The 20610-nt window shown below is 52.2% G+C and overlaps 1 protein-coding gene across 4 annotated transcripts in view; it reads left to right on the top strand.

Annotated features, from left to right (window-relative positions):
* The window catches only part of ROR2 (ROR family WNT receptor 2), a 195767-nt gene that overhangs the window by 134996 nt on the left and 40161 nt on the right, over nucleotides 1-20610 (top strand). For 3 of the 4 annotated variants that reach the window (XM_086684845.1, XM_086684848.1, XM_086684846.1), the window contains exon 2: nucleotides 15379-15456. The exons of the other annotated variant lie outside the window; for it this stretch is intronic. In XM_086684845.1, coding sequence (XP_086540971.1) covers nucleotides 15379-15456 — 78 coding nt within the window. The remainder of the gene's footprint in view (nucleotides 1-15378; nucleotides 15457-20610) is intronic. 4 annotated transcript variants of the gene reach the window in all.

Below are 20610 nucleotides of genomic sequence, written 5' to 3'. Positions count from 1 at the left end.
TTCTGTTCCCCTGCTGATCTATTTAGTACTTATGTCCATTATTAAAAGTGGGTTATTGAAATCTCCAGTTATTATTGTTGACTTAGCTATTTTCCCCTTCATTTCTGTAAGTTTTTGCTTTGTGTTTTTGGGGCTTTGTTTTTAGGTGCATATGTGTTTAAAATAGATTGGATTGACCATCTTGTCATTATGAAATTTTCTTTGTTTCTAGTAATGATTTATATCTGCAGTTTATTTTGTTAGATACTAATATAGCCCTTACAGCTTTCTTATGATTATTGTGTGTGTGATACCCCTTTCCAGCTATTTGTGTTCTTGAATACAAAGTATCTTTTATAGACAACATAAAGTTGGATAATTTAAAAAATCCTTTTGGCCAATCTCTGCTGTTTTGATTTGTCCTTTCAACACATTTGCTTTTAATTAATTAATTATGAGGTAGGTTTTACTTCTGTCATTTTGCTACTTATTTTCTATATATCACTTCTTTTTTGTTCCTCTGTTCCTTGAGTCCTTCCTTTTTTTTTTTTTTTTTTTTTTGTATTAAGTAGATAGCTCCTGGTGTGATTTAAAAATTTCTTTAATTTGTCTCTCATATATGTCATTTTAAAAAATCATTTTCTCAGTGGTTGCATGAAGATTACTATTATCATTTTATTTAAAAAAAATCTAGCTCACTCATGGTTCATGGGATTGAGCCCAGTGTGGGGCTCTGCACTGACAGTGTGGAGACTGGTTGGGATCCTCTCTCTCCCTCCTCTCTCTCTGTCCCTGCCCCCCCCCCAATAAATAAATGAACATTTAAAAAATATAGTTCAGATTAATACTAACTTAATATTAATAGTAAATACTTTGCTCCAATATGTTGCTATTCCTTCCCCTTCCCTCTGAACTATTAGTGCCATACAATTTACATCTTTATATGTTTTAAGTTCATCAACACAATTTTATAGTTATGGTTTTATGCAGTGTTTTTTTTAAAAGAAATAGAAAAAAAAGAGCTACAGACAAAAATACGTTTATATAACTTTCATAGTACCTATGTACGTACCTTACTGGTACTATTTTACTTCTTTGTGTGGATTCGGATTCCTTCCAATGTCCTTTCATCTTCCCTCAAATAACTCCCTGTACTATGTCTTGTAGAGAAGTTTGCTAATGACAGATTTTCCCCATTTGTTGTTCATCTGGAAGTGGCCTAACTTACTCATTTTTGAAAAAGAGTTTAGCTGGGTATAGAATTCTGGACTGACAGTCTTTTTCTTCCCCCCAAAACTTTTAATACATCATCCCACTTGGTTTCTGATGAGAAACCAACTCTTTAATCTTACTGAGGACCCTCACTACATGACGAGTCCCTTCTCTTGCTGCTTTTAAGATTCTGCTTTCGTTTTTAAGGTTTGTTTATGGTGCATCCAGTTGTAGGTCTGCTTTCGAGATTCTGCTTTGGTTTTTCAAGTTTGTGGTGCGTCCAGTTGTAGGTCTCTTAGAGGTTGTCCTACTTAGAGTTTCTTGATTTTCTAAGTGTTTAAATGAATACTTTTTCTCCGGTTTGGTAAGTTTTTCGTCATCATTTCTTCAGATATTTTTTTCTGCCTTTTTCATCTCTTTCTGGACTCCCATTATGTATGTGTTGGTGCTCTTGGTCATGTCCCATGGGTGCCTTAGATTCTGCTGCTTTTCTTCATTCTTTTCATTTTCTTCTCTTCAGAGTAGATAATCTCTATTCCAGGAAAGATAGTAAAGTGTCTTCTAGTTCACTGAATCTTCTGCCAGCTCACATCTGCTGTGGAGCCCACCTGGTGAATTTCAGCTATTGTTCTTTCCACTGTAGAATTTCTGTTTGATTCTTTTGATTTCTATCACTTTATTGATATTCCCTGTTTGGTGAGAAAAAGTTGTTGTAATTTCCTTTGATTCTATACAGTTTTTTTGAGGGTTTATTTATTTTTGAGGGTGAGCAGGGGAGGAGCAGAGAGAAAGGGAGACACAGAATCCAAAGTGGGCTCCAGGCTGTGAACTGTCAGCACAGAGCCCGATGGGAGGCTCAAACCCACAAACTGCGAGATCATGACCTGAGCTGAAGTCAGACACTTAACTGACTGAGCCACCCAGGTGCCCCTCCTTTGATTCTTTAGATGTGGTTTTCTTTCTTTTTTTAAACATATTTATAATATGTTTAAGACTATATTTATAATGGTCTCAGTCTCCTCAGGGACATTTTCTGTTGGATGTTTTTTTTTCTTCCTGTGTATGTGGCATGCTGTCTGATTTTTTTTTTTTCTGTATGTCTTTGTACTCTTTGTTAAAACTGGACATTTTCTTTTTTTTATTAAAAATGTTTTAAAATTTATTTATTTATTTTGAGAGAGAGAGAGAGCACGCACAAGCTGGGGAGGGGCAGAGTGAAGGAGAGACAGGATCCCAAGCAGACTCCATGCCATCAGCACAGAGCCCAATGTGGGGCTCGAACTCAAAAATCTTGAGGTCATGACCTGAGCTGAGATCAAGAGTCAGACAGCAGACGCTTAACCAACTGAGCCACCCAAGCCCCCCCAAAATTGGACATTTTAAATAATATTTTAGCAACTCTAGTAGCAAACCCCTCTACCCATCAAGGTTTGTTTTTGCTGCTGTGGTTTTGTTTTTGTTTTTCATTTCGGTTTTGGGGGGTGTTTTTCTTGTTACCATTTGTTTGCTTAGTGGCTTTCCTTTACTAATTCTGCGGGTTCTCTCTTTCCTATGATGTGTGACCGCTGAGTTGTCCACTATTCTTAAGTTCTCTTTGTTTTGTTTTTAAACCACTCCATTGAGGTATGATGGGCATCCAGAAAGCTTTACAGATTTAACGTACACAACTTGGTAAGTTTGGGGATCAGTGTATGCTCATGAAACCATCACCACAGTCTGGGCTATAAACATAGCCATTGCTTCCAAAAGCCTCCTTCTCCCGTCTTTATTACTGTTGTTATTATTGTTATTATTTTGTCTGTGTGATAAGAACACTTAACATGAGGTCCTCTACATTTTATTTAAAATTATTTAATGTTTATTTATTTTTTGAGACACACACACACACATACACACACACGCACACAGAGTATGAGTGGGGGAGGGGCAGAGAGACAGGGAGGCACAGAATCTGAAGCAGGCTCCGGGTTCTGAGCTGTCAGCACAGAGCCCGATGAGGGGCTCAAACTCATGAACCATGAGATCGTGACCTGAGCTGAAGTTGGACGCTTAAACGACTGAGCCACCCCGGCGCCGAAGGTCCTCTACGTTTTCAAGTTTGGGTTCCTGAGGGTCACCTCTCAGTCAGCACTGTTGTGTGGCCAGCCAGTCCCTGGTCAGGAGACTTTCTTACGCACCTTGCTGCGTGTCTTGAACCTTTTGCCAAGGGGATCTTGTGAGCGGGCATCCATCAAACATCAGCCTTCGCTGCCTCTTCCTGATGGCACCACAGATGTGGGGCTGGTGTCTTCCCCCTGTAGCCTTCCTCGGGCGTGAACATGGCCTTCCGCGCGTGCAGTGTTGTTGATCCGGGAAGTATGTCGGACTTCTCGAAGTTTCCTGTGGTCCCCTGGGTCTGGATTTCCTTTTGAATTCTGGGCGCCTGGTGTTTCCTGCCCTGTGGTCGCCACGGGGGAGCTGCTAAGGTGTTGCCGGCAGCCTGCTGCTGTTTGACAGTGTCCCAGGGGTGACACCCCCCCTCCCCGCTGCCTCCCCACGACCCCAGCCCCAGGCCAGCCGAGTCAGACCTAGGATCTCCCCCGGGTACTGCACATCCAGACGATGCAGCGAGGCCATCTTCCCGGGGCCCAGTCCTTCAGTCCTTTCTTTCACATGGACGATTTGTTTTCAGCTCGTTCGGTGGCCCCGGTGAATTCTCGGAGTTCCGACATGCTTGGTTTTCATCACGTGGCCCAGGATTTTGTTGTTTTGGAGGCAGAGTGAGTTCACCGAGATCCTCAGGCCACCGTTCTGTGGGCCAGTTCTGCAGCGTGCGGTCCGGGGTCCTGGCGTCTCTCAGCAGAATGCATCGCAGGTGCACCTGCTGGGGCACGGGGAGGAAGGTCGGGTCGGAGGGCAGTGGAGCAGGGAGGTGCTCCCTTGCTGTTGGGAGGAGCAGGGGCCCGCACTGTGACCCCCTTATCTGCTTCTGAGAAGAGGAATGCAGCAAAGGGGCCCCCTGCATGCCTGGGACAGGTGTGAGCCCCCCCTTCACACCGTGAGCTGAACCTCAGGGTTTCCGGAACGTGAGCGTGACGGTCCCACGACTCTGCCAGCATGCGTTTTGTCCTCGGAGATTTGGGGTGCTTCCTGCATGCAGGGGTTCGAGGTAACGCCTGTGACCGTCACCCGCAGCCTTGTTCCATGGACCACCCTCTGCTGACGTGGGACAGACGCGTTGCTCTGGAGAGAAATGCAGCAAGGGACGGGGAGGGTGGCCTCACAAGCCAGCAACGGAGCGGAGAGGTCTCAGGTGGTGTTTTCCAGGCGGGGGGCAAACAGACGTCAACTCTAGAGGGAGAAGGGGCTGGAGTTGTTGACGGGGGGAGGGGGGCGTGAAGGGTAGAGGAGCCCAGGCGAGTTCAGGAGGGCGCGTGTGCGTGTGCGTCTGCATGGAGGGCAGACAGAGGGTAGAGCAGGTGGAAGGTGCTGGAAGGTGTCGAGCACAGGAGCATTCATTCATTCACTTGTTCGCCAGATGAACCATCCCTGCTCAGCTGCCGGGCTGAGCAGGGAGCAGACAGACGGAGGAATAAACGAGCATGTGGTTTTTAGGCGGCAGGACTGAGAGCTTGATGTGGAGGGAAGGGGTCAGGGCGGGCCTCGTTGAAGGAGGTAGTGTTACAGGAGCCAACACGCCACGGGAAACGCGGTAAGCTTGGGGTGGGCGTAATACGCATATGTGCATCAGTTCGCACGTCACCAGTAGCCTCGCAGAAACCTCTGTCCTGCTCCGTCTTGGCCGTCCCCCGCAAGGGTGCTGCTGACCTCCGTCACCACACGTGCCTCGGGCTCTCGTTGAACTTGGTGTAAGCGGGGGTCACGCGATCCAGGCTCTTCTGTGTCCGGCTTCTCCCGCTGGGCCTTATGTTTTCGAGGGTCACCTCCGCTGTCTCAGGTGATGGTGCGTGAAGCCCCTTCTGGAGGGGAGGCGGGCCCCAGGAGGCCTGTGCAGGGGCTGTCATGTGACCCAGCAGAGCCAGGAGCAGCGGGGACCAGGCGTGAGCAGTGGGGCAGTGGCGAGGCGGGGGTGGGACGGGGCCGGCAGCATCGATTCTGATTCATTTTGAAGACCGAGCGATTGACATTTCATGACGGGTTGGATGCAGAATGTGGCTGGAAGGGGAGTCATACACAACTGGGGGGCGGGGGGGGGCTGGGGCCTTGGCCTGTGGATCACGGAGTTAGAATTCAGGAGGTGGGGGGCAGCTGCAGGGGAGTAGTCTGTGGAGGAGAGCGGGGTTCCTGCTTGGACACGTCGTGGGAACCGGTCCTCGGGTCTGTGACACTGGCTTCCCGGAGAGGGGTCTGACCTGACAAGGTACATTTTGGGGGCTCTGTGCATTTTCTTTTTATTTCTTTTTAAGTTAATTTGAGAGAGAGAGAGAGAGAGAGAGAGAGAGAGCGGGGGAGGGGCAGAGAGAGAGGGAGACACAGAATCGGAAGCAGGCTCCAGGCTCCGAGTTGTCAGCACAGAGCCCGACGCGGGGCTCGAACCTGTGAACAGTGAGATCATGACCTGAGCCGAAGTCAGACGCTTAACTGACCGAGCCACCCAGGCGCCCCTGTTTTGCTCTTTTAAAGCCAAGCCCTCTCTCCCCTCAAGGGTGGAAAGAGGGAAGAGCTTTGCAGGTGCAGCCTTCGGAGGAGGAGGGAGGGGAAGACACTCAGTTGCACAGAAGATGAGGGCAGGAGGAGAAGGTCCAGACGCGGAGGTCATGGGAAGGGGCTATGAGGACGACGTGGGTAAACTGAGGCACCATGTAAACGTTGACCAGCGCCCCCCTCCCTGCGGGCCTCCCTGCCGCCCAGCGGGGACAGTGGCGCTGACGTGAGTGAACGCTGTGAGCGGAGGGACCTGGCAGGTGCGGGCTCGGAAGGTGTCGCAGCTGCTGCTGGAAATCGCGGGTGCACGGAGCTCAGAGAACCCCTGTCCTGACTCACGTCTGGGGGAGCGCAGCCACGGGGTGTATTTCGCACCAGAGAGAAGGTGTCTGAGGCAGCAGCCAGGGCGCTAGAGTCCTCAGCGGGCTGTGGGCGGGTCCCCCAGACGCGCCTCTGTACCTGGTCCAAACCCTGCCTCCTGTCTCGTTGAGGCCTGTCTGTCTGTCTGCACCCCGCGCTCGCAAAAGCCGCTTTCACATCCGCATTCCTTCTAAAGAGGCAAGGAGGGCAAATGAACGCTACCTGCTGTCGGTTGAATCGTGCTCCCCCAGAATAGACGCGCTGCGGTCCTAGCCCCCCGGTATCTCAGAGGGGGACCTTGTTTGGACATACTGTCTTTACAGAAGTAATTAAATTTAGATGCGGTCATTAGGGTGGGCTCGAAGCCAATGCGACTGGCGTCCTTACAAGGAGAGATTAGGACACAGAGGGGACGTAGAGGGGACGGCCGTCTGCACGCCTGGGAGAGGGGCCGTGAAGAAACCAGCCCTGCTCGCATCGGGATCTCGAATTCGGCCTCCAAAATGTGGCCATCCAGGCTGTGGTGCATTGTTGCTGGCAAGCTCATACGGAAGGTACCTTTAAACAAAATCATCACTGGGGCGCCTGGGTGGCTCAGTCGGTGAAGCGTCCGACTTCCGCTCAGGTCATGATCTTGCGGTCCGGGAGTTCAAGCCCCGCGTCAGGCTCTGTGCTGACCGCTCAGAGCCTGGAGCCTGTTTCCGATTCTGTGTTTCCCTCTCTCTCTGACCCTCCCCCGTTCATGCTCTGTCTCAAAAATAAATAAGCGTTTAAAAAAAAATTTAAAAAAAAATCATCACTGTCACCACCTGGATTGTAGCAGACGTTGACCCCCATTTTGTTGCTTATTTCCGTGAACTTGAGGCGATCGCATGTCCCACTTTCAAAAGAACAATTGGACGATGCCTCTGGGGACGAGAGCAGCATCTGGCCACACAGGCCGGACGTAGATTCTTGGTTGACGCAGGCCTCTTCCGACCCTCAGGCCCCGTTCTCTCCAATCGCACTCACGCCAGCCTACGGGTCTCGCAGGCCTGGGTCCCAGGGCTGCAGCGCGTGTGGCCGAGGCCTTTAAATCCCTTCCTTAAACAGTTACAAGGTCACTTCCCCTGTTTCTATGGGTTACTGCACAACTGGATTCTTTTCCCACTAAGGGTTGTTTTATTTGTTTGTTTGTTTTAAGGTGTCTTTTCCTCTTTTTACCTTTAATGAAATCTAGGGATTCGAGGTAAGAAACGACTCCTCGTGTGCAGGGGGACAACCGACATTCAAGACTCGTCCGTGAAACCCAATGGCAACAGGGCACATACCCAGCATGTCTGTTGGCTCCTTTTCTGCGGGGGGCTCTAGGTATTGGGGCAGACGGAAGACCCCAATTCAGCCTCCCGAGCGGCCCCTCCCCCTCCTCGTCCAGATCCTCACTGGACCCTGACAGCGGGGCCTCTGTTGGGGGCCCGGGGGACCCACCGGAGACCCAGGGTGGAAAAGCCCTCACTTCAGGGGGTGCCGGGGCGGCAGCTGGGTCTGGGCTCCCACTCACCTGCGGCCTTGACGGTTTTTTTTTTGCCGCAGAAGTGGAATCAAAACGGAGTGTAAGTTGATGAGGGACCCTGGTGACTCCGTTTCAGGTTGGTGGGTTTTACTTCGTGTTTCCAAAGCAGGGTTAGGCCAGCCCTTGAGGGAGATCACCACCAATGTTTACTCAACCCCGAGGTAGCAATAGTGAGAATAAAGACGGCTGGCGATTAGGCACAGGCCGCTCACCCTGACTGCTGTGCGCTTTTCTGGCTGGAGACACACAGCGTGCGACGTTTTAACCAGCGTGTTCCCAGAGACGTTATGGAATCTTCTTACTGTTGGACGTACCTTCTCCGGCCGAACGCCCAGACTAACGGGCGCACCTTTTAGGACCATATACCGCGCTTCCTCTCGGTTGTTAGTTTCTTTCCCTCCATTCTTGCTCTTCCAGTGTCACGGATGGTTTTGGTTGCACATTTGCTCAGCTGAGGGGTTGTGCTGGATGCACGGCCAACGTTGCCCGTCGAAAACGGGTGTGCTGTCTGAGTTTTCATCGTAAAATCCGGGCCTGTCCTTCGAGAGGCTCCTGTTCTGCACCACGATCACCCCTCCAGACTGTGGGCTTTTTCTGGGCCCTCCCTGACTGCTGTTCTTTCTCATATCCTGGAAATTATAGCTTTTCACAAGGATGACCAGATCCAAGAATGCCAAGCTTCGGTGAATAAGGCAGCCTCACTAATTAAAAGGAGTCTGCTTTGAAGTTGTCCAGATATTCCAGAGACTACATCTAATTAAATCACGGCACGTGTACCGATTCAGATCAACAGGTAGGGAGTAAGGATGAAAACAGTATGAATAAAAAAACACTTTTTAAGAGACACAAATCGCAAACAAAATAGCACCATGGACCCAAATCCGAGGGCGTGGGTTGAACTTCATTAGTAAATTCTTGCTTCATAGTGTCTCTGCTGCTAATGAGAAAGCTGGGATTTTTTTTTTTAATTTTTTTTTCCAACGTTTATTCATTTTTGGGACAGAGAGAGACAGAGCATGAACGGGGGAGGGGCAGAGAGAGAGAGAGACACAGAATCGGAAACAGGCTCCAGGCTCTGAGCCATCAGCCCAGAGCCCGACGTGGGGCTCGAACTCACGGACCGCGAGATCGTGACCTGGCTGAAGTCGGACGCTTAACCGACTGCGCCACCCAGGCGCCCCTGAGAAAGCTGGGATTTTAATAGGACAGAAAGAGCCTGGAAATCAGCACAGACCCATTTGCTGCTTTGCAGACGTAAACGTCTCTTACGGACGCCCTAAATCAGGACGTCGCGCTGGAGGCCCGTGTTGAGAGAAGGTCTGTGGAAGATTCTGTGTGTGTGTGACTGGTGCCTGGTTCCTAATCGCTCTGCATTTTCCCACGTGTGGGCAGCGTGTGTGCCATGAAATACCAGCATCAAATCTTTTCATCAGGCCATTCTGACGCCGGTCAGTTCAGCCCTGAACATGCGGGACACTGATAAGTGCTGCCCAGAATATGCCCTAAGTTCCTGAGTAAGAGCTCACGTCACCACGCCTGATGAATAATGTAGGATTCAGGTCCAAACCTAACTCACTTAACTTCTGAGTAGTCACTGGCCTGCTGTGGACTCTTTGAACACCTGACACTGAATCTGCCATTCATGCCTGGCTTTGGGGCCGTATCCAGTGATCCAGAATGCGAGGTGTTTGGAGATAGGATCTTTCCGACAGCCCTTCTCTACCCGTGAGCCTTGGTTATGGGCTTAAGCCGTGTGATAGGATGTGTGTTTTTGAGTAAGCTCTTCGGTGAGGACAGTTTTAGATTTGTAGAAAGGATGTGAAGGTCGTATCGAGTTCCTCTGCACCACGCACCTGTTTCCCCTGATGTTAAATCTTACACGTTAGTGTGGGACATTTGTCACAGCAAATGTGCGATTGACTGATTCTTTTTGAAAAAAGTGTTTATTTATTTATTTTAAAAGAGAGAGAGGGCATGTGGTGGGGGGAGGGAAAGAGAGAGGGAGAGTTTTTTTTTTTTAATTTTTGAGAGAGAGAGAGAGAGCGAGCATGAGTGGGGGAAGGGCACAGAAAGGTGGGGACAGAGAATCTGAAGCAGGCTCCACGCTGTCAGCATGGAGCCGGACATGGGGCTCGATCCCACGAACTTTGAGATCACAACCTGAGCTTAAATCGAGAGTTGGACACCCAGCCGATAGAGCCACCCGGGTGCCCCGGCCACTCACTATTCTTAACCAAAATCCATACCGTTCCTCTTCGCTTAGACTTTACCTAACGTATTTTTTTCTGTTCCAGAATCCCATGTTCCAGGAGGGTTATTATCACATTGTGTTCAGCCTTTGCTTCTAGGCATTAAAGTATAATTTTGACTATAGTTTTGACTAAAGTATAATTTTGACTATAATAGTTTGACTATCAAACTATGCAATTAATGTGTCTTTGCACTAAAGCAGCCACATTTCAATTGGTTTCAAATTAAATGTTCTCTCTTCTTCAAACATCAAACACACAATTAAGGAGCTAATAAACCTCTTACTTGATTGAGGCCATCGATGGTTTGTGTTCCGGTGGCCTTACGTGTCTCCCCGCGTGGGTTTTCACAGCAAAAGCCCCCCACGTGTGGTGCGGGAGAGTTAGAGCATCAGAAATTCCACGCCCCTGATGGACACGTGTGGCCTTCATAGCATGCCCTGTAGCCTTCTACCAAAACGAAAGACATGTGATTTGCTCCATTTCAGAAGAGATTAAGTCCCGAGGCATTGGGGCAGCCGGGGCTCCTCCCCTAGGTTGTTCCCTGTTCGGGTCTCCTCGTCTGTCGGATGGCCAGCGGAGGCGAGGGCAGCAGCACCAGGCAAGCCCGAAGCGGGGCTTTGTGTGAGGAGGTGCTGGGCAGGCCATCAGGGAGATGTCACGGGGCTCACACCGCCGGGGACTGTCACCAGCCAGCCGGGCTGGCAGGGATCACCAAGGCAGTGTGCGGGGTTAGGAAGGTGGGTACAGGTCGGTCAGCCAGCAGCAGTGACATGCAGGAGAACCCGCTAGTCAGGGCGCAAGCAGGAGAGACCAGCTCCAGTGCTGGCAGTGCTGAACCCCGACTTGGTCCCCTGTGTCCAGAGCCCCGGAGCCCCGCCTTTCCCGTGGCAGCGTGTGGACGTGTGCTGGTGTCCTGGCAGGTGACTTTCAGACCCGTCTTGGCGTCCATAATCCCGGTGACTCCAGCCTCCTGTCCTGTACTCACCTCGGGTCTTGTGTGCACTTCCACGCATAATATCAAAAAGCAAAAAGAGTCATACAATTGGTGTTTGTTCGAAAGGTCATGTGTTGTGTGATTTCATTTATGTAATATGCCCAAAACATAAAGCCTTAGAGACAGAGAGCAGACTGGTGGTTGCAGGGCCTGGGGGAGGTGGGAACAGGGAGGGCTGCCGATGAGAACAAGATTTCTCTTGGGGGCGATGGAATATTCTGGAATTACATAGTGGAGACAGTTGCACAATCTTGTGCATATCCCCAAACCCGCTGGAGCTGGAAGGTAGACTTTATTTTTAGTTTTTTTGAGATTTTTTTTAGATACTTTTTAAAGTTTATTTATTTTGGAGAGAGAGAGAGAGAGAATGTGCAGGGGAGGGGCAGAGAGGGAGGCAGACAGGATCTCTGTGCTGACAGCACAGAGCTTGATGTGAGGCTTGAACTCACAAACTGTGAGATCATGACCTGAGCAGAAATCAAGAGCCTGGCACTGAACCCAGGCGCCCGTGGACTGTAGACTTTAAAATGGCAAATTTTGTGGTATGTGAATTACATCGATTAATAATCCGATGCTTTTTCATCGTAGAGGTGTTTAAAAATAAAATAAAAGAAGAAATTTTAAATTACCTTTATAATTCTGGCTATGCAACAGTGACATTTGGATGTGTGTGTGTGTGTGTGTGTGGTAGTTTTTGCAATTGTTTTGTTGGTTTTGGCCTGTGTTTGTTTTGTGTTTTTCCTCTGGGGTGTTTCCAACCCTTTTTGGGGGCCGGGAGAGATTCCGTTGGCATCTGCTGCAACGCTGGACCCACCTGTCTCCTTTCCCCAAGTTCATATTTGCACCTGTTCCATTTGGCTTTTAAATTTTAGGACGTGCAGCATCTTGAGTGAGGACAACCATTCTGTGTCCGACTTCATGCTCTGTAGGGGAATGACAGTTTCTAATATCAGGCTATCAGTGGGGTCCTCCTTTCTCAGGAAGCAACAACAGGGCCCCGTTCTGTGGAAACTTAGGGTGTCAGCTCTAAGGACCACGGTAATGGGCCATATTCCGCCTTTATTCACATATGTGACCCTTGCTGTCATTTTTTATTTAAAAAAATTTTTTAAATGTTTATTTATTTTTGAGAGACACACAGTGTGTGAGTGGGGGAAGGGGAGAGAGAGAGGGAGACACAGAATCCGAAGCACGCTCCGGGCTCCGAGCTGTCAGCACAGAGCCCCACGCGGGGCTCGAACTCACTCACCGCGAGATCATGACCCGAACCGAAGTCGGATGCTTAGCCGACTGAGCCACCCAGGCGCCCCTACTAAATTATTTTTTAAGGCAAAGCTTGAGGCCGAAAGAGATGAAAAGTCAAGTCGCAGCCTCCGTGCTGACCATCACAACCTGCTCAAACAGAGTCTTAGCATTTCTGCGGTGAACAGCGACTTTACAGGTCTGGGTGGGTGGGTGGGTGAGGTTGACCCGAGAGTCAGCAGAAGCATCGGGGCCGCCTCCGGCTCCTTCGCACGGGACACCGGGACTCAGACGCGCCGGGAAACCTTGTGCCGCAAAACAGAAAGCTACCTTGGAAGAGCTGGGGAATCTGTTCCGCGGTAGAATTGGGCTAATAGTGCTTATTTTTCTTCAGGGTGTATATTTATTTGACTGTTTCACACCATTTGTCAATTTCTAAGCAGTTAATAATTTTTATGCCTCTTTCAGATGTGTGTATATAGTACAAGTGTGTTTGATTTCCTGTGGTCTCTCTGCATTTACACAGCGCTGAGTGATGGCATGTATAACATGCCAATTGAAAATTTCCAACCCAACTCAAGTTTAATTCTTCAGCACACATCCGTGGACTGCCTTGCCCGGTTTCTGCCTGTGTCTGTGCTGCCGGGGCCCCGGATTCTGTCTAGGTTCCAATGCTGGGATGGCCTACCGCTGTTTACAGTCCCCTGGGGAACGTTGAGCGATACGGGGAATTGGAGAATAAGGACGCGTGATCGATGGGGGACATTTTACGGAAGCCAGCATGGAGCGTGGCGTCTGTTGTGTGGTTGAGTTTGGACCAGAAGTGATAGAAAGAGGGGACCTTCCTTAACTGGGTGTGAGAAGCCCCGGCCCGGGCAGAAACACCCTCCCGCTGGCCACATGGGTGCTGCGGCTCAACGCCAAGGGCGCTGAAGGCTGACGTGTTCCCTGGCGCATCCTGGGGTTTCGGACCTGGCGGTGCAGACAGGTTTAGCTTAGAGACGCCGGTGCCCTCATGAATCAGCTGGCCAGTTGGTGTTTATTCAGCGAAAGAATTTGAAGACTCTTGCGTGAAAACCACTCTGTCTGAAAACCGCATGTACCCTGTTCGCAGGCCCCAGCTTCCTCGAGCAAGGCTTCTCATCGCAAGAGCGGCCTCGAGTGTCTGGGTGCTTTGTTGGTTCCTGTGTCTCGTGTAAGAGAGGCAAGCGGGGTGACCCGGTTTGTAACTGAGTTATAAACCGTCTTCCGGAGACTTTCAAAGAAATTGTGATAAATGCACATAACCTAAAAGTTTGCCGTGTTAGCCATTTTTTTTAATAGGAAACTTATTGTCAAATTGGTTTCCATACAGCACCCAGGGCTCCTCCCGACAGGTGCCCTCCTCATGCCCATCACCCACTTTCCGCCCCCCCCCCCCATCAACCCTCAGTTTATTCTCAGATTTTAAGAGTCTCTTAGGGTTGGGCTCCTTCCCTCTCTGTAACTTTTTCCCCCCCTCCCCCTCCCCCCGGTCGTCTGTTAAGTTTCTCAGGATCCACATAAGCGTGAAAACATATGGTGTCTGTCTGTCTCTGTATGACTTATTTCACTTAGCATAACACCCTCCAGTTCCATCCACGTTGCTAGAAAAGGCCAGATTGCATTCTTTCTCATTGCCGAGTAGTATTCCATTGTATTTATAAACCACATCTTCTTTATCCATTCATCAATTGATGGACATTTAGGCTCTTTCCATAATTTGGCTATCGTTGAAAGCACTGCTATAAACATTGGGGTACAAGTGCCCCTGTGCATCAGCCCTCCTGTGTCCTTTGGGTAAATTCCTAGCAGTGCTGTTCCTGGGTCATAGGGTAGATCTAATTTTAATTTTTTGAGGAACCTCCACACGTCTTAGCCATTTTTTAAAAAATGTTTATTTATTTTTGAGAGAGAGACAGACAGAGTGTGAGCAGGGGAGGTGCAGAGAGAGAAGGAGACACAGAATCCGAAGCAGGCTCCAAGCTCCGAGCTGTCGGCACAGAGTCCGACGCGGGGCTCAAACTCATGGATCGTAAGATCATGACCTGAGCTGAAGTCGGACGCTCAACCGACTGAGCCACCCAGGCGCCCCACGTCTTAGCCATTTTTAAGTACGGGGTTCAGTGGCGTTAACGGCACTCACATTATTGTACTCCTGCCTCACCACGCATCTCCAGAACCTGACCCCATTAAACCACCAATTCCTGCCTCCCCCCCCCCACCGCCCCGCCGCCCCCCTGTCTGCTTTCTGCCTATGAATTGGGCACCTCTGGGGACCTCACTGGTCAGACACTATTTGTCTTTCTGCGTCTGGCTCTTTCCCTCAGCATAATGTCCCCCAGGTTCATCCACGTGTAGCAGGGCAAGATTTCCTTCTAAGCCGCGTGACGTTCGGCACGTGTGTCCCATTCCATGCTAGGCTTTGATGTCACAGACCCAGATCCATCCGGATGTGTCGTCAGAGCCACCATTTCTACCCCACCCTCCCAGCCCGACTGGTGGGACCCGGGAACAGGGGCCCACGGCTCTGTGTGGTTTTCCGGGTTAGGCGGACCAGATCTGCTCCCGCGCTGGGTGGGGGTGAGCCGGGGAGTGGTTGTGCCTGCTGTGACCCCGTCTCTACAGGGTGGGTTGCTAGAGCCGTAGGACGAGATACCTCTGTCCTCACAGCTGTAGGTAGGTCCATCCTTGGCCGCTGGCTGCCAGTGAATCCGGGGGGACCAGGAGGGGAACGCGCTGCCTGAAACACCCCGGTTCCGAATTTATTCACAATCTCCAGGGCCCGCCTCCGGAGGGCCACCTGCAGACTCTGGTGACCGAGGTGTTCTCTTTCGCCAGCCCGTGTTCGAATCTCTGTCCCTCCCTGAATGGCGCTCGGGGCTTCGGTCACACGTGCGCTTCGTCTGTGTGTTCTGCCACCCTGGGGGTCAACGTGAAGAATCACTTCTGCTGCAATGCCAGATCAGAGCCTTCCAGAAGCTCCCACAGCGCCTTGTCCTCCTAGGTTTTCTGTACACAGTGGATGGTTTTGCTAGAATACTGTTGTTCTTGCACAAGAAGCCGAGTACAGGGCGTGCAGTAAACCTCACGGATGTGTGTGCTGTGCTCTTTCTTTTGTCCAGGGGAAATGGAGGTTCCGGACCCGAATGACCCTCTGGGAGAGCTGGATGGACAGGACGGCCCTATTCCAACTCTGAAAGGTAAAAGAGTGAGGAGTTCTTGGAAGCAGGTGTTCAGAAGCGTTCTCAGGGGCCCGCGTGGAGAGGCGTGGGGTGCCTTCTGTACCCGGGGCGTGGCTGCTGGGATGGGTGGCGGGTGCCCGTGGCCCGGCGCTGCCCCATTGGTGGGTGTGGCGATGTGCCTGCCTCGGCAGCCGTGGGGGCATCGAGGGCTGGTCCGAGCCGGTCAGAAGGTGGCGGCTGGCAGGTGGCGGGCAGGTGGTCGCGGGAGGGGGGGAAGGGGCCTTGTGGGGAGCCCCGTGGGGCTGAGCAGACCCTTAGGAGCTGCACTCTTGGCTGGGCCGCCGTCACCTGCTGACGGGTGGCGGTCTCCTGGGGTCCTCCCTGAAACCCTCCGGAGCCGGTGGGCGTCCCGCCTGAGCGGGTGGCTCACGGAGGAGCGGGTGGTCTGTCTCGTGCCTCAGCCTCCCCCACAGGTCACCGTCTGGCTCGCTGCTCCCGCGGTGCACTCTGCAGGCATCTTGGGTTCGTAGCGTGAGTGGATGGGACCCGTTTCTTCCGACACAGCCCGATTCCTCGGGGAGGTGGCCGCCCTCCCGCTCAGCCCTTTGTCACCCTGTCGCCTTGATCGCCGTCCCAGCCCAGCTGCTGTAAGGAAGCACCACGTGCGGGCGGCGTCATCCTCAGGAATGCACTCCCCAGCGTCCTGGCGGCTGGGGGGCGAGGGTGAGAGCGCCAGCAGGTCAGTTTGGGTGAGGCCTCTCTTCCTGGCTTGCGGATGGCACCCTCTCTCTGGCCTCACGTGGCGGAGAGAGCACTCCGGCTCCTCTTCCCTTAGGGCACCGACCCCCTCGTGGGGACCCCTCGAGACCTCATCTAACCTAACCCCTCCCGAAGGCCCACCTTCAAACGCCATCGCGCTGGGCACCGGCTTCGACGTGTGCGTTTCAGGGGAGACGCAATTCAGTGCCCGACGATTGCCTGTTAAAGCGACCACTCTGGGCGCCCGGGTGGCTCAGTATGCTGAGCGTCTGGCTTTCGGTTTTTGGCTCAGGTCACGATCTCCAGGTGGGTGGGATTGAGCTCCGCGTCGGGCTCTGTGCTGACGGCACACAGCCTGCTTGGGGTTCCCTCTCTCTCTCTCTCTCTCTGCCCCTCCCCTGCTCACACGGGCTCTCTCTCTCCCATAAAATAAAATGAGTAAACTTTAAAAAAAAAATGAGAATGCTAAAAAAAAAATCCGCTCTACTTCTGCCTGATTTCTTCCTAATTATTCAAAGACCAGGAATCCATAATCATTTCTTAGCCCGCTGTATGTTGAGGGTCCCGTGTCCCCTCAGGAAGGTCGCCCCTCCGTGTGTCCGCAGCTGGGTCTCCTGGGCATTGAGCAGCTAGGACCCAAGTCTGCTGGCCTCAGTCGAAGGGCCGGCTTGTCCCTGCAGGTCCCGAGAGATTTCCCGGGGTCCTACGGGGGTGCTGAGCTCCCTCCGCGTCCCAGAACGCTCACCAGTGTGTGCTGTTTGCTTAGAGGCCAGTCATTTCAGTCAAGGGCGTGTGGAGCCGTGATTGCCCTTGGTGGGGCCTGGTGTGTGGACCTCGATGGGACCTCACAGGGACACGGGCTGCTTGCAGGGGTCAGACCTCCAGCAGGATAGGGATGTGTCCCCAGGGGGCAAGGCCTGTGCTCTGGATGCTGGGCCTGGTGAAACATTTCTCAGAAGGCTGACTTAGCCCGCAGTCCGGATGGTCCACACACATTCCCTGACCATCTCTTTGTGCCCCTGCTGTGTGAGGCCCAGGTACATGCTGGTGACCCAAACAGCACGACACCATCCCGTGTGGTCTCTGTTTCATGACGTTTCCCCGTACTGGGGAGTCAGAATCCTGAATGCTCGACAGAGTAGCTGGAAGGAAGAGACAGGGCTGTGTTGATCTGGAAGGAAGGGAAGGGCGTCTTGGCATAGGACGAGATGTTACACTGAGATCTGAAGAGCTGACAAAGACGGGGGAGTCCTGAGGCATGGCAGTGCCTGTGCAAAGGCCCTGAGGCAGCTGAGAGAAAAGGTTGGGTAGCTGAGGTCAGAAGGGTCAGGGGACTAAACCAACATGACCTAGTTCCAAGCCCATCAAGCCATGCGTGGGTCTTCAAATTTAAATCAATTAAAATTAAGTAAAATCAAGAGTCCAGTTCCTTAGTTCTCAGAGCTACATTTTAGGTGGTCAGTGGCCATATGTGCTAAAGGCCACCACGGTGGACAGCACAGATCTAGAACATTCCATCACCACGGAAAGTTATATTGGGCAGCCCTGGGTAGAACATACACAGCTTTTTAGGTGGCAGGGGAATGTTCTGCTTTATTCTGAGCGCCGTCTTCCACTGTGCAAGGTTCTGGCCTGGGACACGGTGTAGCCTGATGGCTGTGCAAAGATTGCCTTGGTAGTCTGGAGGGTGATGGGCGGGAAATGGGAGGGGCGGTGGGAGGGAGGTGAGGGGCAGAGAAGAGAGAGGTGAGGGGGCGGTGGGCGGGAGGTGGGGCTGGCCGAGTCGAACTCTAACCTGCACTCCCCTCATAGACTCCAGACTCCCCAGGGGGCAACGTGTTTACAGCAGACCTGTCCCCCAGGTGCAGGGTGCGGGGTCTCCAGGGGCCAGAAGGGCCTGTCACAGCTGCAAGATGAAAGGTCCTTCGGGCCCGCCTGGATGCAAGATGCATTTGCTGACCAAGGCTCGGAAGCGACCGTAGGCTGAACGTTCACAGAAACTTTTATTTGCATCCAGCCACAAGCTCCAAACATGGATAAGTCAGATCCCGTGCCTCGGGTGGGATTCCAGGCCCTCCTTCTTGGTCTGGGAGCAATTTCTCAAGCCCACAGCCGCATGCTTTGTAAGGCCCTCTGCTTGGTTGGGATTCGACTGCCTCCTGACTGCTTTTGTTAACCCACATGTGATTGTGTGAAAACGGAGCGTGCTTTCGTGTCTGCAGTGCCGAGGCTTCTGGAAGCTTGCCTTGGCTTCTCCAGGGCACAGAAACACCAGCTGCAGATGCTCACTGGCAAAGCGGGTGTGTGTGCACACGTGTGGGCCTGTGTGTGCACGCCGTGCCTGGGCCGTGGGAAAGAAGCAGGGGGCCACGGCGAGCTGGGCCTCTCTCCCCGTGGGGGCCGCCTGGGTGCCGCCAGCTGCTCAGAGCAGCCGTGTGAGCCTGGTGTGGCTGGAGGACACCCGGGGATCGGATGCGGCTCCAGCATCCCGCTGTGGCCGGCGCACCCCCAGCGGGACAGGAGGGCTCAGCGCACGGCACTCACCCAGGAAGCAGTGGCAGGAGGCCTATGCTGTTTGTTATTCTTCCCGGGTGTGACCATCCACGTGTGCCTCAGTCCCAGGCGTCCAGACCTCAGCAGCCCCTTGGGGACAGGATCCTAGCGAATGGCCCCGGCCAGTCATTGCAGCCCAATTCTCTGGTTCTGCAGTGCGATTTTCTTTCTTCCTGGGTGACGGCTCTTGCACAACAGGGGACTCACTCTGCCTTTCCTTTCTGCTCCCCCGGCCTCCTCGTCACGCGCTCGTGATGGAAGGAATTGGCCTGGCCATTCCACACTTGTTGTTCCGTGTGCTTTTTTTGCTGAACTCCAGGGAGTGTCACTATTTGGCCATATGTGGATTAATCATACAAAAAAACGTATTGGTAGCTGAATGGACTCTATGAGCTCTTTCTTTTAATCCGGTTAGCATTTATGACGCCCCAGCATCTATAAAATCACCAGCAGGGGGAAATGGCTGGCAGGCCAGTCCTCCGGTGAGAGAACCACTTCGTCTCTTCCGAGCAAACCGGGACCTGGGAATTAGGCACACGCGTAGACAGCATTTGTGTTCAGATATACTCTGCCATCTGCCAGCAGTCGGTTTTTAACAGATACATAGTTGGTGGTGGGTATCGACAGAGAAAGACCCCCAAGCGAAAAGCCTACGTAGGAGAGAAAACACAGAAGACGTGATTTACGCCAGGAAAGTTTGCCTGAAGTTTTCGCATGCCAAACGACCGTCAGGGTTCGGACGGAAGCCGGCCTAGGACTCCTGGGTTACGGTGCTGGGCTAACCCAGGAGTGGATATATACCAGGAGCTTAGATTCCTTGCCGCGTTAGACGCACTACTTCTTACTGGCGAGGTCACTAGCATTTTTGTCATTGTCACTGTTATTGTCGTGACATTTACAAGAGCATACGTTTGCCCCAGAAACCCTTTGGTCTTGTGCTCCAAGGCTGTATTTGAAGTGGAGAGGCAACACGTCTGGGGTTTTGTCAAATCAGTACTTTGGAATGTGTGTGGGAAGCGGATAATTTCTGAGGGCCCAGGAGAATTCCAAGCTCTCCCCGCTTGAGGATACGTTGCAGTTGTAGGTGATCTCAAGGGCATCCTAAATCACAGGGCAGGAGTCCAGGCTGCCCCCTGCTATTTGCAGGTGCTGCGCTCCGGTGCCGACCTGAAGTCTCCCGGGACAGAGGGGACAGAACAATCAGCAGAGCTCGCAGATCACAGTGTTGGCCTGGCCCTGAGCCCTCTTGTCTCTGTCTCCTGAGCTTTGGGCTCCTGAGTCCTGTAGGGCATGTGGATTGATTAGTGTATGTGTTGGGTACGTTTCTGGAACTTCTGGTGTGTGTGTGTGTGTGTGTGTGTGTGTGTGTGTGTGTTCGTGCCCCTGACCCTTTGTGGGTCTGTGGGTGTCGCCCGGTGCAGGTGTAGGCTTGTGGGGCCAGCTCCTTCCTTCCTCAGTCCCTCTACCCTTCTGCAGTAGCTTCCGAGGGCTGTCCTACCAAAGGACCACAGGCTACGTGTCTCAAATGACAGAAACCGGCTCCCAGTTCTGGAGTCAGATGTCCCAAATCAGGGTGTCTGCGGGGGCGGGGGGTGGGGTGGGGTTGTTCCTTTGGGGGTCTCTGAAGGAGAGAGTGTCCCGGGCTTCTCTCCCAGCCGCTGGTGGCGCCCGGCAGCCCGCGGACTTCCTAGGCTTGTGGCCGCGTCTCTCCCGTCCCTGCCTCTTGTCGTGTGGTCTTCTCTGCGCATCCATGTCCACATGTCCCTCTTCTGATAAGGACAAGAGCCATTGGACTAGGGCCCACCCATGTGATCCCCTCTTAACCTGATTGCATCGGCAGTGACCCTATTTCCAAATAAG

The sequence above is a fragment of the Puma concolor genome, chromosome D4 (genome assembly GCF_028749965.1).
Source record: "Puma concolor isolate L17-30 chromosome D4, mPumCon1.1.hap2, whole genome shotgun sequence".
In the NCBI taxonomy this organism is placed as follows: Eukaryota; Metazoa; Chordata; class Mammalia; order Carnivora; family Felidae; genus Puma; species Puma concolor.
Note: the sequence above shows the minus strand (reverse complement) of the source record. Positions and strands in the feature narration are given on the sequence as shown.